General features: G+C 42.1%; 1 protein-coding gene across 1 annotated transcript; it reads left to right on the top strand.

Moving 5' to 3' along the window:
* The first annotated feature begins 2,517 nt into the window (after positions 1-2,517).
* LOC139349950 (alpha-1,6-mannosylglycoprotein 6-beta-N-acetylglucosaminyltransferase B-like) lies at positions 2,518-13,782 on the top strand. The gene is made up of 17 exons (XM_070991024.1): positions 2,518-2,543; positions 3,998-4,113; positions 6,488-6,617; positions 6,723-6,853; positions 8,249-8,313; positions 8,586-8,759; positions 8,882-9,049; positions 9,299-9,468; positions 9,700-9,831; positions 10,121-10,254; positions 11,738-11,868; positions 12,032-12,187; positions 12,328-12,474; positions 12,575-12,691; positions 12,786-12,860; positions 13,252-13,412; positions 13,584-13,782. Exons 1-17 carry the CDS (start codon positions 2,518-2,520, stop codon positions 13,780-13,782), a joined length of 2,232 nt encoding a protein of 743 aa, XP_070847125.1.
* The last annotated feature ends 668 nt before the right edge of the window (positions 13,783-14,450 follow it).

The following is a 14,450-nucleotide window of genomic DNA, read 5'->3' as shown; positions in this document are numbered from 1 at the left end:
AATGAGCCACTAAATCTACAACTGCTCCAGTCACTCAGTGCAGCTGCCAGCCTAAATAAAGGTTTATCTGAAAAACTGAATGGCTGCTAATTATGCTAATCCGTTAGTCATTTAAATAAGTAAAAAAGTGAATAATTTGCCAGCGACAGCATTTCAATTGTGAGGTCTTGATTGTGTTTCTTAAAAATGAATATAAATAAGCAAGAAATAGGCAAAAATGTGATTGGAGTTGCTTATAATAGAATCATTGATTAGATTGTTAATTAAACATAATCAAGAGATCATGCTTAATGTCATCTTTAGTTGGAACTCTACAGCAGGTCTCGGTATAGGTGAGCTATGCATTTGACCTGGCATCCTCGCTGGAAAACCTCCGCTCGGCAGATTTCCCTCAACTGACACGGAGGAGCATGGAGGTGCTGTCAGCCAATCAGGGTTCAGCACTGTGACTGCTGAGGGAAGGGAGGTATGGCATCGGGGCCCTTAAGTCGCCTGCTAATTGTGTTCATGGCCTATTTAGCAAGAAATTGGTACGCTCAGGCAAGAAAATCCTTGTCCGAGTGACATATGTGTCCTATCTATGTCTGTCCAAATGGGATGTTGTTAATTAGTTAAGTGGTGTGGAAACTTTTGGTATGCTGTATGGCGCTGTGTCTGTAGTGCTAATTACTGTTGCATGCTTGTCCTCGTGTTCAGAGGCAAACTTTACAGAGATCACAATGACATTTTTGTTTCCCTCATTTTTTCCCATGAACATATTTCAGTTTTCGTTTATTTGCTTTGAATCTTGACTGAATTACAAAATTTAGTCTGCCTCTGAAAGGCAGCCTTGACAGGAATGTACGCAGCACTGACGCACATTAAAGCACGCTGTGCCAATGAAAACATGACATATATGTTTATCATTCATTCCAAGTTAAGCCCTTTTAATTGTTTTTTTCAGTGCTTTGAGAAAACTTGTGGTTAAACTGTTTTTCCTTTTCTCCCCCACAATCCAGAACAGGTCCAGGTCTTTAGGAACACCTTGGTGCAATTGCGCCCTCTTCAGGTACCTGGGCGCCTCTGATCTGATCTGAGGTCAGCTTGTGAGGCTTTTCCGCTTTATGCCAATGTCACATTAAGTGCAAGTTTTCTTGCCACAAGAGTTCATCAACCAGTAATTCGACTGAAAATGAAAACTGCTAAATCTCAGTGAAACATACTGGAAATGTTTGATATATGTTTTATTTATACTGTTTTTATTCCGAGTGACTTCTTTTTATTGTCATTATTTACCCATTCTCATGTCCTTTTAATCATTTTATCTGCCTTATCTGGTTTTATTTTTATTTTGCAAAGCCCTTTGCAAAGTGCCATATAAATAAACTTTCTTGTTCTTGTTCTTCTTCTTAGTATTAGTATTCAAAAATGTTAGACCCTTTGATAACTTGATATGGTTTCTCTCCTATATTTCCATTGTAGCACTTACAACCAAAATGAAACCTTGAAAGAAAGAAATCCATAAATCCTGCCTGAATTAAATGCAATTGTGTTACATCACAATAAGCTGTAAGAATTATACATAATATAATTATTATGATGCTTGCCATTGTTATTATTAAATTTGTACTTTCTTTTGTCTGCTTTGTGCCACTCAGGGCCAGAGATTTGCACCATTTGAGCTATTTAAATGAGCTCCCTGCTTGACTATCAATTCACAACCATGGCTTAAGTCTAGCCAGCAAGACTGAAAGAAACTGTGTCACCCAATAGCGTGGGCTCCATTGTATCCATGAAAGGCCTAAGTAGCACTCTGGGTATTGTTTTCCTTAAAGGGGAGTCAGGTTACCTTGACAACCACAGGATGCCTACCAATAGGCCCTGAGACACAGAAAAGGCACGGCCAGTGAAGGAGGGAAAGAAAGCGAAAAGAGACAAAAAAGGAGGCAAGATACGTCCCAGCCTCAACTTTATTTCCTTTTTTTTAGTTTGTGTGTTTTGAAAACAGGCCCGATGGTTGGCAGTGGGTTGGGATAGAGACCCAAGGAGGTGAGGATGTGTGTGTGTCTGTGTGTGGTTGTGTGTGTGTGGTTGTCCATGTGCTGGTTTGTCTTGTGCGCTCAACTGCTGACGCATCTGTCTGTATCTGCCTCACATTGGCACACAACAACAGCTTGGTGCAACAGTTTAGTTTCGTTTTGGGTCCAGTTTAATGAACATGTTTAACACACTCACCGAATAGCTGAACAGGCTTTCGTAGCCAGTCATGCAGGCAATAGCATTACTTTGAAACCTATTTATGCTTGCAGACTTCATTGATGCTATTTATATGGGAAGTGTGACCATTCATTTGCAATTTAAAGAAACCACAATGGATCTTTAGTTCTTAAACCCAAATATGTGTGTTGAAAATGTAATTGTGTAACAACATTTATACAGCAGCAGTTATATATTTTTCTATACTGAGTGTGTTGAACTTACTGGCATTTGCATTCCTCATTTTGACAGTGAAATCCAACATCCTGTAAACAGAGGGCCATGCATGTTGCACTGCGGCCACGCAGGTAAGGCTCAGCATCTTCGGATCAGGGGCTAAGAAATAGTGAAAATGTGCAGTGGAAAGTGGAACTGATCACTTCAGCCATGCTCACCCCCGCAGTGTGCACAGTATGAAACTGATTATCTTCATAATCATGTCTTCCTTTTATGTTCAGTCGGTTCTCTCCAGCATACGACACCAGCTTCAGTAGACATCAGGCCAGCTATCACAAGGCAATCTGTTCTAACATGATTTGTCCCATGCAGCTTTACAGCTATGCCACTTTTCCATACTGTACATGCCCTCAACCACAGGCATGTGATGCTGTGATGAGTGCCTGGACAACTTTGTTGAAATGCAGATTGATAGCACAAAATGGAAATAGTTTGTCTGGATCTGAACCTGGAGCTTTATAAGCAAAGGGAGAGCCTTGAAACTGTTTGTGCAAGTACTTGAGATTGGCTCTACTGTGTTTCTTTAGGTACGGGTTGGTGGGTTTAAAACTGTTAAACTGAAGCTGGGAGCCCATGTGAGCAAACACATGCTCTAACTGCAGACCATGCTTCAGATATTTGTTTTGACACACCAGGGCTCTCGCTTGAAGTCATGGAACAATTTAGCTCTCCACATTCTCAGTGGATCTGATGAAAGGCAAATTCAGGCTGCATGTTTTTATTGCGTCAAATCCTCTCTTAAAATAAAATCTATTAAATTTGAAGGAGATTTAACTTTCTGCTTGTGACATAAATGATTAAAAGTGAGTTTTATGTCATGTTCAATATGAGGCCAATAAAAATACTAACAAATTATAACAATGACAAATATGTTGAGTTGTTTACTGTAAATACTGCTGAGCGTGTGGGGTACTTGAACAGTTGCTAGGGCAGGGTCCATGGAAAGACAGGAAGGCTCAACTCATTTGAGAAAATAAAAATGACGATTGGATTATGAATATATATGTTTATATGTATACCTATAACTGCTGTAACAAATGAAACTGAGAGTGCGCTGAAAACTAGTTTGTAAGCGAGCAGGAAAGTCTACAAAAGCAATGGCTAACAGATTGAAGTGATAGGCAAAAGTATGAATAAACAGTTAAAATAGTTAGATATGTTAAATGTAGTTGAAATAGTCAGATAAAAGTAATAATTAAATAGTTACAGTGTATGTGAATGATGCAAATAAATAAACAGGTGAGATAACTGAAATAATTGAAAGGTAGCCTAATGTTAGCTACTGGAAAACCTAAAACAATGGTTGAATTTGATAGCTAAAAGTAGTAGATAAATACTTGAAACTTTAAGATTCTACTTCTCCAAGGTAGAAGTACAAATGCAAACTTGACCAAACCTCACAGTTCAAATATTATAGCACAATCCACCTGTAAAAACTGTTGAATATCAATTTGGAAACCGATTATGTATTGTATGCTGTAGCGTTTGAGGAGAGAGGGTTTTCTCTGTCTATTGTGCCCTCTAGTGGCTGCCTGGTGCTCTGTCTGTGCCTGTCTGTGGTCACCCTGCTGCTGCAGAGCCTCTGGGTGCCTCATGAGGTGACCAGGGATGAACCAGCTGGGAGGTCACCTGAGGAACAAGGTAACTTACACACATACACACACACATGCGTGGTTTAGCCTGGCAGTGGACCTTTGGTGAAAATAACATACATATATTCATGTACCACACAACCATGGAGTGACACTGATTATGAATGAAGTGAGCACTGGTTTGTGAAGTAGGGCAGCAGTACTGTGTGTTCTGCAGAGATTTACTGTCTTCCCAAACAAAGCTTTGTTCACAATTCACGGTGAGCTCTCTGATGTGTCTTATAGTTTTGGGTTTGTGGCCAAGACACACTCCTGTTCAATTCAATCACCTTCAAACTGTTTCCCTGAAGAAGGGTATTACAGACATTGTTGTTTGAGCAAAATGTCCTTTGTGGTTTACAAGTAAGAGACACATGCTATCAACAATATCATCCAGAGTGTGCTTTTCTGTAGACTTATGAACCCGATGAATGAATTATCATATTCTGGTGCTCCAAAATCTCCCGAACTTCTTGATCTAATGAGTTATTCGTAACCATCATCAGGAGTATTTCAGAAATAGACCCACTCTATGTTTTAAGTGGTTCAGGAGATAAATGTTCTATAGTCAATTTGTTGCTTTTGTTAGGAATCTTGATTTAGTAAATTCACATGTTTTGTGTTTTTATTAGACCCCAAATGAAAAATAAAAATCAGATAATCAGACACAGATGCTTATTCAAGGTGCATTTGATTTTATGAAGTTTCAGAATTCAAAGAAACTTGACAGACTGCTGTCAGTAAAAGTAACCATCTTTTGGGCCTTAATAGTCAGATACACAGGTCTAATGGCTTAGCACAATTTTATACTCTCTGTCTCCTTGTGATCTGATGCTGTTCAGAAACAATTTACACTACAATATGTTGTGTAACATGTAAAACAAGTTAGTGAGGGATGCATGCTCACACATATCTTTGCAGGTGTCGAAATGTTTGCTCATATGGTGTCTCACACAAGTGGCATTATGTTGTTCGCTCCCATTCATCTCTCATTGCACCTGTGGCCAAAGGGCCCCTGGGCATGAAAACACTGATATGCTGACAGTCAGCTGAGCAAACAGAGATGAAGTCACATCACCAGTCTGTGGGGATTTACTGTGTATCACAGGTTAGGAGATCTTTGTGACCTCAATTCAACCCTAAGTCCACCAGCACCTCACTAAATAGAAAAAACACAGTGCAAGTAGTCTTTCCCAACAACTGTTTCCAACGGCCCCAGAGGTCCCCCATATAACACTCAATATTCCTCATTCACTGCCAACACAACTCTTTTAACAGCCCTCCTTGCTTCATACAAATGTTTCATTTGAGACATCCCTTGATCTGACATCTCAAATAGCTCGTGTAAGCCTCACCAGCAGGCTTTTAAAACATAAATTCACTTTTTTGCATGTATGGTACATCTGGTAACGACAGTAGGATGTCTGGCAACTAGCGAGGTGGCAAACAGAGAGCGAAAGTGTGGACACCAACGCTTCAGGTCAGTCTTTATACTGGATGGCCTGTCAGGGAAAACACGAGGTTCTGAATTCACTGAACATTGTTTGTTAAAGTAAACAGTAATAATATATGTAGCCCATATATATTGTATATATTGTGAAATGGTGGTCAGGACCCCAAAAGACATTCTAAGATTAAAAAATATAATCTAATCTTTCTGTCACATAAAAATTCAGTTTTATTTTTTCAAATAAAAAATATGGAAAAAGATACACTCTGGCTAAATTTTCTGCATTTAGACCAGGAAAAAAAAGGCTGAGTTCAAGTCAATGGAAATGTGCTGTTGTTTGTGAAAAGCTTGACCTCATCGTATGTGTTGAAATATAACCTTAACAGCATATGAAGTCAGCATTTTCTTCTTAGCGCTTCAACCATGAAGGTGTGTGTGGAAACACTCACAAAAACATATGCATACAGTATGTGTATAAGGGTGTTTGCATCCTTGTGTATGTGCCTGTGTATGTGTGTGTGTGCCTGTGTGTGTGTGTGTGTATGTGTGTGTGTGTGTGTGTGTGTGTGTGTGGGCTGCCTCTGAAACCACAAAGCACTGTGAAATGACTACAAAGCTCCAGTTACACTAAGAAATATGTGGTTGTCAGAAATTATGACTCAATACTGTCATTATCCGTCATAAAAGTGTCTTTCAAGGAAATCCACCTCTGTAAAACGATTAGACCCCCCCCCCCCACATGGAATATGGAAAATGGACATAATCATAATTGGTGCTGCTTCATTTTCAGCAGATTAAGTTAAGAAAATAGCATTACATAACCCCGCTGTTTCATGGTACACAAGATTTCCTATGACATAACAGTATTACCTAAACATTATGACGGAGGGAGCATATGAAACATGCATGACATACCATTACCTTTATGCCATAGGTCAGCGTAGTCTTGGCTTTCGTAGGCTGGCTCTTCGCTTGGAGGCGTTGAGCACTCAGGTGCAGAGGCTGAGCAGAGAGAGAGATGTCACCCAGCTGACCAGAGATGATCTCAGTCTATTACTGCAGAGGTATTCAACCACATCAACTCACTGGTCATCTCATAACCAATGCACAAGATCTAGCTCATTGTACTTGTTCATTCAGTGTGGGTTAAATGTGGGTATCTGTGCCAGTTTCAGACAGGACCAGCAAGGCTTGGCCCACTTAGTGGAGAGGGAGCTGAGGAGAGTGTCTGAGAGGCTCGACCAGCTCGGCCGTCAGTCCCGCACGTCGTCACCACATGATGACCTCAGATTACACACAGGTAAAATCACATGCAATTTTGTCTCAATTGACTTGCGTTATTTCATTTTCTTGTCATATAATGTACATTTTCAAAGAGTTGCTTTTTAATTTTTCAAATTTTACTGTATGTTTTGCTAAAAGCAGTTCATTGTCCCCACTAAAACAGAGATTTAAGGGTTTGTTCCACTCATAATATGATTTAACATTCTAACTACACCAAGCATGGTGCCAGCTTCAATAATTGCCCAATTGCAAGCTTTTCTGTGGTTTACTGCTGTAGTAGTGCGATACTGCGAGCCAAATGCACGGTTCATAGCCTCAATAGAGGTTAACCACACAGTGAAATTAACAAGCTGTGATAATGGAGGGTGTGAATGGGGGGGTTAAAGGGCAGTGGGTGCAGGTGGTTATGGGGGATGAAGTCCTTGAATAGAAGTTTAACAAGTCCCACAGAGCCAGTGCCGATCATCTGGCCATGGGGAGGAAAAAAGTTTATGTCTACACTACGACCCTCCTGAGAGGTGTCAGGTGAGAGTTGGGTTATGCACCCTGATTGGCACGCAAGGGGTTGCGTGTGTGTGTGTGTGTGTGTGTGTGTGTGTGTGGGCAATGGGGACGAGTGGATATATGCGTCCCTTCCTGAAAAAGGGAATTCATAAAGGTTGGGCCACACAGACACCATTCTATGCATATGTCAGGGTACACACTTGGTAATTTGTACACTCATGCCACCCGCATGCACACAAGCACACACTTCCCCATCGCCAGCCTGTTCACCCCCTACCCTCTTCCTCTCACATTACCTCACACCCATAAAATACGACTGAATTACCCAGGAGTCCTTTCACCAACTTGTCTACTCATACTCTTGTTTTTGCAGAGGGAGCACTTTTTTTTTTTTTGCTGCACTCCTATAGCGTATCACTGTTTTTAGACTTTCACACCTCAGCTATAAGCCTGCAGGTTTTCTTATCTTTTTTTCCTCTCTTTTCCTTTTTACTAGGTTGTTTTACATAGTTAAATACTGTGTATTTTGGCAAGGGCTGGCATTGTAAAAGGGTATATTTGGTTGGAGGCAGGTGGGTCAGGTGTGTCTGTTCATTCCAGTTGATTGACATTGGCTAGAGATGGTGGGGGGCTTACGGGAAATGGCCTCTGAGAACACACTGCCTCCACTCTAATGCCTCTTACACGCATGGCAGCCCTATACATCGTGCTGATGGCTGCTATTCATTGTGAACCTTTCGAGTCAAGAGGTTGTATATCAAAGTTATTATCCACTGTTCTTCATTACTCGCAGTGAGTTCACTCCACAATGCACTTCTTGTTATTAAAGCCAGGGCTGTGGAATAATGATGCATTCAAAATGGCCACATAAAGAAAAACTATGTGACGGCAAATATCTTACCCATAGGGACCAATGAGAAGTGTGAGGTGCCAATGGATCCTGCATATCCGGTGTGTGTGGAGAAAGTGGAGGTGAGAAAGTGGAAATATATGTGGTAGCACGAACTGTGTGGCGCTGTGTGTGCACTGCTGAACCGCTTACCTCCACTTAAAGTTTTACGCTTGATATTTAGTTCCAAGCATATGAGCGAGTGTGGAAATACCATTTTAAAATAATGAGTACTGCAACATACATGTACTTTATAGACTGGCTAAGCTAATCTGCATGATGAATTGCTAACAAAAAATGTGCAGTGTTATTCTGACTTATCATTATTTTGATTTAACATCTGTCTTTCTGGCAGTTTCTGCGGGCCCGCTGGCAGTCAGACCCCTGTTATGCCTTTTATGGGGTGGATGGTACCACCTGCTCCATATTGACTTACCTGAGCCAAATAGAGGACTTTTGTCCCCCTGGCCTCAGAAGAAACCACTCTGCCCCGCCATGGCACCAGGAACCTCACGTTTACATCGAGAAGGTACAACCACCTCAGGCTCATGCTCCACTTTAAATGCAGAATGACTCGGCTCATACTAAAACACCGCTCTGCTGTAATGTCTATTGTCTTCGCTCACTGTTTAACACCCTGATTGAACACAGGCTGAGATACGCACAACTCTGAGCCCGCTGTATGAGGTCATCAGCAACAGCAGCAGCCCTGCCATTAACTTCATCCGGTCCAGAGTGGAAAGGATGTCTGAACGGTGGATTCAGGCTGGTGTGAGGATGAGGCGGAGCAGCAACAAGACAGGCTTGACCCAAATGAGGGTATAATTCAGCAAGTCGGCTCTGCCAAGCATCATTTAGTTGATCTGATTTCTAAGTTTTTTTTACATTTCTGAAACTACTCAAACATATGTTTAGAGGTTTTAAAAAGCATGCAATGGTTGGTCATAATGTTTATGGCAAGGGTTTTTAGTGTATATAGAAAATCTGTTATTACAAGCTTCCATACTGCTGTCAACATCCAAAAAAGGGGGATTTCTGACTTCATAACTTTCTTATCCTGTCCTCTAGGTGCTGCTTTATCCCGGTGCCCTGGCTGGGAGTGTTGGCCGGCGGTTTGAAGCCATGGTGAAGAGAGGGGGACCTCTAGGGGAGCTGGTTCAGTGGGCAGACCTCAGTGCCTGTCTGACAATCCTGGGCCACAACCTGACCTTCAGCACCTCACAGCACCAACTCCACAGGTTTGCCTACGCCGCTGTGCCTTTCATCTGGCACATTGTTATTTGGAAAGTATTTTAGTAGTTCACTGGATTGAGTAGGATTTAAACATCTGGCATCACTGACACATGATGTATCCATAGATGTCTGGACTATTGTAACATTACACTGAAGTGATGACAGAGGCAGCAGATCAGTGCTGAACGATTCTGAGCTATTAGTGGTTTAACCTGTGTTTATTGTGATTGGTCCAGCCTGATAGGTGCTGCTCCGGGCCGAGGTAGTTGTCCGATCCAAAGGCCCCTGACCTTTGACCTCATCTATACTGACTACCATGGCCTTGCTCACCTTCAAGGCGCCATGGGACTGGCTTTCCTGCATTACCAGTACGTCCACAAGTTTCTAAATACATGACTTTAGATGTAGTATATCAGTATGTCTCTGTGATATTACATTTTTACTTTACATTTACACAGTTTTAGAAATTTAGAAAAGTTTCATGGTCTTTGGGATGAAGACCTTTAATGGAATGATGAATAAAAAGATTTACAGTATAAACTGTGACGAAATAAAGAAGGCAGCATTACACACCATACGTTGTTTGTGTTCGTGTGATCATTGCTGAATTGAGACACTTTTGAAAAAAGTGTGATAAATATATATTTTTCACTCCAGGTGTCGCTTCAGAATCCTGGACTCTTTTGGTACCGAACCAGCCTTTAACTTGGGGAGTTATGCACGCAGCCATGGATATAAAACACTGTGGGGCAGCTGGGGTCTGCAGCCTTTACAGTACATGACCATGTTCCGTAAGTCTGTGTGTATGTGTATGTATGTGTGTATGTGTGCCTGTGTGTGTACGGCTGTAATCATGCAAACTCAATGTGTGTATGTGTGAGACCACAGCTGTGACACTGTGTGACGGTGACTCAGTAATAGTACATTGATTGAAAAGTGCACTTGCTGAACACACACACATGCACACACATATTCATATCTTGCTGCTGCAGCACTGATCCTTCACATATACCTCTCTAAGCATCTTCACAGTGAGAGGATTAATAGCTGAGGTTAAATAAACTTGATGCCCAGACAGAGCTTTCATTCCAACACCTCTCCCTGTCATCTTTCCCACCCTGCCGGGAGATGGAGACAAGCTGGACGCGCTGGGCTGAGAGCCACCCTTCATGCCTCAGCCTGGAACACTGTTTATTTGTCCTGCGGAGGGGGAGAGAGGGATGGCTGTTAGCTGATGGTGGGGAAAAGGACAGAAAAAGAGAGAGACAGCAAAAAGGAAACTAAAGACAGAGGAAGGAGAGAGAAAAGAAAAGCATGAGGAAAGACTGGGTGGGTTTTTATGCTTCTGTTTTGAAATGAGGGAGAGGAAGATAGCTGATTGAAAGATTACACTGAGCAGCAGACGAAGCAGAACTGTGAACAGGCAGCAAGGACACTGAAACCGACAAAGAAAAGAAACTTCATTCCTTTCCAGCTTCCCATCAAACCTCCACATGTTGCATGAGCTTGATCATATCAGTGTGCTGTTGCATATCTCTGCTAATCTGATATACGAGTGTGTAAAGCGGCGAACCAGGACGGGCGTAAGAGACAAGTGGGGACAAATGGAGCTGAAAAGGAGCCTGGAAAAAATTCTGTGCTGGTGTGAGGGTGAATGAGGGAAGATTTGGCAAGTCTTTTAAATAAGTACTTCAAGAGAGGAACAAGACACACACATAAAAACGCTGCAGATGCTTGCACACATGTCCACACACACAGATCTTTGCTGGCACATTCCTCGAAAGGTAAATACTCATCTTTCACACCTCCCTCAGTGTGGCGGGGGGCAGCAGGGTGGCAGCTGCCTATCCAAACAGCCAGACGTTAACCTCTCATACATGTAGAGTTCTCATTTCCTTAAGCTGCTGATTTATACCGCACAGCATGTTTTTCCTCTCTCACAGAACTTTAATCTTAGCTGTTATTCGCCTGTCTTGTTTTTGGCTTATCAGTGATGCCTGTCCAAAAGTAATTTTGTTGAGGCCCTGATCACATTTTCCCCACTGAGTTTCTTTTTCGTGTTTTGTCTTTGAGGAAGACGTGTGCACGTCTTTGATCATCTTTTGGTAAAATAAGCGCTGAATTTAGCACATTTTAAAGAGACGTTTCATTACTCAGAAACAAAGTAGTTAAATACTACTCAAACCCTGAATTAAAGGTTGTAAATTGTAAATTGTAATTAAGGGGTCCGTAGTGCACGTGTCATCTAACCGCTCTGTGTTCTGTCATCTCTAGCTCATACTCCTGATAACTCCTTCCTGGGCTTTGTGAGCGAGGAGGCAGCAAGTGAGGAGGTGAGGGAGGAAGAACTGGACAGGAAAGACAGAATAGCAGTTGTATACGGCAAACAGGACTACATGTGGCAGGTATAATGCATATAATGCATATGTATGTAGAAAGAAGTCAGCTACTGCACCTTTTTTTATGATAATGAAGGTTTCACAAAGACAGTGTAGTTTTTTTGTATATGTTAGTCTTATGCTTCCATACTCCTGCATGTGCATGTTTCTGTATCTGTGTGTATACCAGGGTAAGTCAGAGTATGTGGGGGTGATCAGTGAAGAGCTGGAGACGCATGCTACAGTGTATCAACCTCCAGGACACATATCTAATCTGCCCAGCTTCATCAGAAACCACGGCCTGCTGACTCAGGAGCGCTTCCTACGACTTCTCCGCAGAGCCAAGGTCAGATAAGAGCTCATCTCTGCATAAACCAGTGAAGTCAGTGAATGTGAATCTAGTGCATCTATTGTATATGCTTCTCTCTTATGCCTTACCTTCCTCGTTTGCAAAACAATGTCTTCCCTCTGCTGCTTCCCTCTCAGGTGTTTGTAGGCCTCGGGTTCCCCTATGAGGGTCCAGCTCCCATTGAGGCCATAGCTCTGGGCTGTGCGTTCCTGCAGCCACGATTTGACCCACCGCACTCATCAGACAATAATGACTTCTACAAAGGCAAACCCACCACAAGACAGGTAGGTAACTCCACCAACTGAAAAAAAGACAGCTGAATTGAATATAATTATTGCAAATCAGTTTTAAGATCTACAGACAATAAATAACTTTGGATCGTAGATCTCATCCCAGCACCCGTATGCTGAAACATTCATTGGCAAACCCCACGTATGGACTGTAGATGTGACCAACGAGACTGATGTACGCGAGGCAGTCAGAGCCATTCTACGCACAGAGGTGGTGTATATATATATAAATATACATAGACACACACAGTGCAATCCTAAACATTTCAGTTGCAGTAGCATTGAATTAAAGTGTGTTTTTCCAGGTGAAGCCTTTGACTCCCCGAGAGTTTACATGCGAGGGAATGCTGGAGAGGGTTCATGGTTATATCACTCATCAGGTACAGAAGTGTAGACATGCAGGATAGACCTGTTGTACTTTTTTTTTGCTCCCTTACCTACTGAGACTCCTGGAGTGTGTTGATCATTGACACCGGCCTGTTGTATGCAATGATTTATGAAGTGTGTGAAGAAAGATAACTCAAAATGCATATACAGCTTTACCAGCACATTAGCCTGATACCGGCCTTTTATGAAATTATCTCTTATCTCTATTAGGATGAATGTTCCTCCCAAACTACATCCCCAGCTCCATCTAAACGAACTTTGCAATCATTACTTCCAAGTCACTCAATTCTTCATTTAAATGGCTAATATCCAACACAGAACAGGCAGCTTCTTGCTCGGTTCAAACTCTCTGCATTTCAACTTTTTTCTCTTAAATCCCTCCAGAATTTTTGCAGTAAATCCGTCCCCACATGGCCACCAGCAAGTACACTAAGGGTGCACCTGGGCCCCCTGGGTCAGTCATGTGTAAGTGTGTGTCGACGGTCCTCCCACGTGTGTGAACCTGCTCTGTTTCACCACCTAAACAGCCCTTCTGCATTCACCAGGTGAGAAATCAGCAGGTTTACATTGACATTGTTGTCATATTGTATGTCAGCTCGCTTTAAGATGCAGATATATATCACATGTGTGCTGTATGCAGCTGAAAATCTACCCATGTTTGGTCACAGATTGCCAGTAAGCGCAAAACAAATAGTCTTTCATTTCCCATTTTGTAGACTCGGGATAGGCTGCTCCACCATGGTGCAGGAAGTCAACCACCTGCTTCCTTCCTACAGCCCTTGGGGTCGACTCTGTGGTCTTCAGCAGGAGCCTCTGCTGTTCAGCTGTGCTGGCTCTGACCCTTCTCATCGCAGGCTTTGTCCCTGCAGAGCTCACCTACCTGGACAGGTAGCACTGTGCCCCGACTGCCTCTAAACAACACTGTGGAGGAACTCAGGGAATAGCAGGATGAGAAGAGGAAAAAGGTAGAAAGACGAAGACAGCACCAAAGAGCCAATCTGCAATGCATCGTGTGCAGATAAAGAACACGACCAAAGACGAGCTGTCCTGCCAATGATACTGAAAGCTTGTTTGTGGATCTCACATGGATGGACAGATAAAATATCTGCACTCCTTGTTGTTATGATGTGCACATTGATATGAATGGAAAATCAGTTTTAGAACCCAGTAATCTGAAGGAAAAATCTCAGTCAGCATCCCTGGTATTTAGCTTTTCATAACAATTTCAGCTCATTCGCCACAAACAGATCAAGTGATAAGGGTTTGAGCTGGATATTAGTGGCAGTTATTATTTCTGTCTTTTGTTCCTCTGGTCCAAACTTGTTTGCAACATATTGCTGGCATCAAATTCAGAATAAGCATATATTTACAAAAATCACTGAAGACTTTTGTTTTGTGATAGTCATTACTCAGGAACGAAACCTAATGAATGTCATTTCATAAATGCTTAAACTGTTGAAGGTTGATGAGTTCAAGGCCTGCTGGCTCATAGCGCAGAATAAAATCCGCCTTGTTTTTGTAGCTTTTCCATGATCCCTTAAGCAAACAGTGTTTAAATGAAGGCAAGATAACACTTTAGGGTA

This window comes from Chaetodon trifascialis, chromosome 21 (genome assembly GCF_039877785.1).
Source record: "Chaetodon trifascialis isolate fChaTrf1 chromosome 21, fChaTrf1.hap1, whole genome shotgun sequence".
Taxonomy (NCBI): Eukaryota; Metazoa; Chordata; class Actinopteri; order Chaetodontiformes; family Chaetodontidae; genus Chaetodon; species Chaetodon trifascialis.
Note: the sequence above shows the minus strand (reverse complement) of the source record. Positions and strands in the feature narration are given on the sequence as shown.

Excerpts from the sequence above, each read along its gene's own strand:
- LOC139349950 (XM_070991024.1), top strand. The coding sequence starts at position 2,518 with ATGCATGTTGCACTGCGGCCACGCAG. Across the intron at positions 9,832-10,120 it reads CTGGCTTTCCTGCATTACCA|GTGTCGCTTCAGAATCCTGG; the intron begins GTACGTCCACAA and ends TTTTCACTCCAG. Across the intron at positions 10,255-11,737 it reads ACAGTACATGACCATGTTCC|CTCATACTCCTGATAACTCC; the intron begins GTAAGTCTGTGT and ends TGTCATCTCTAG.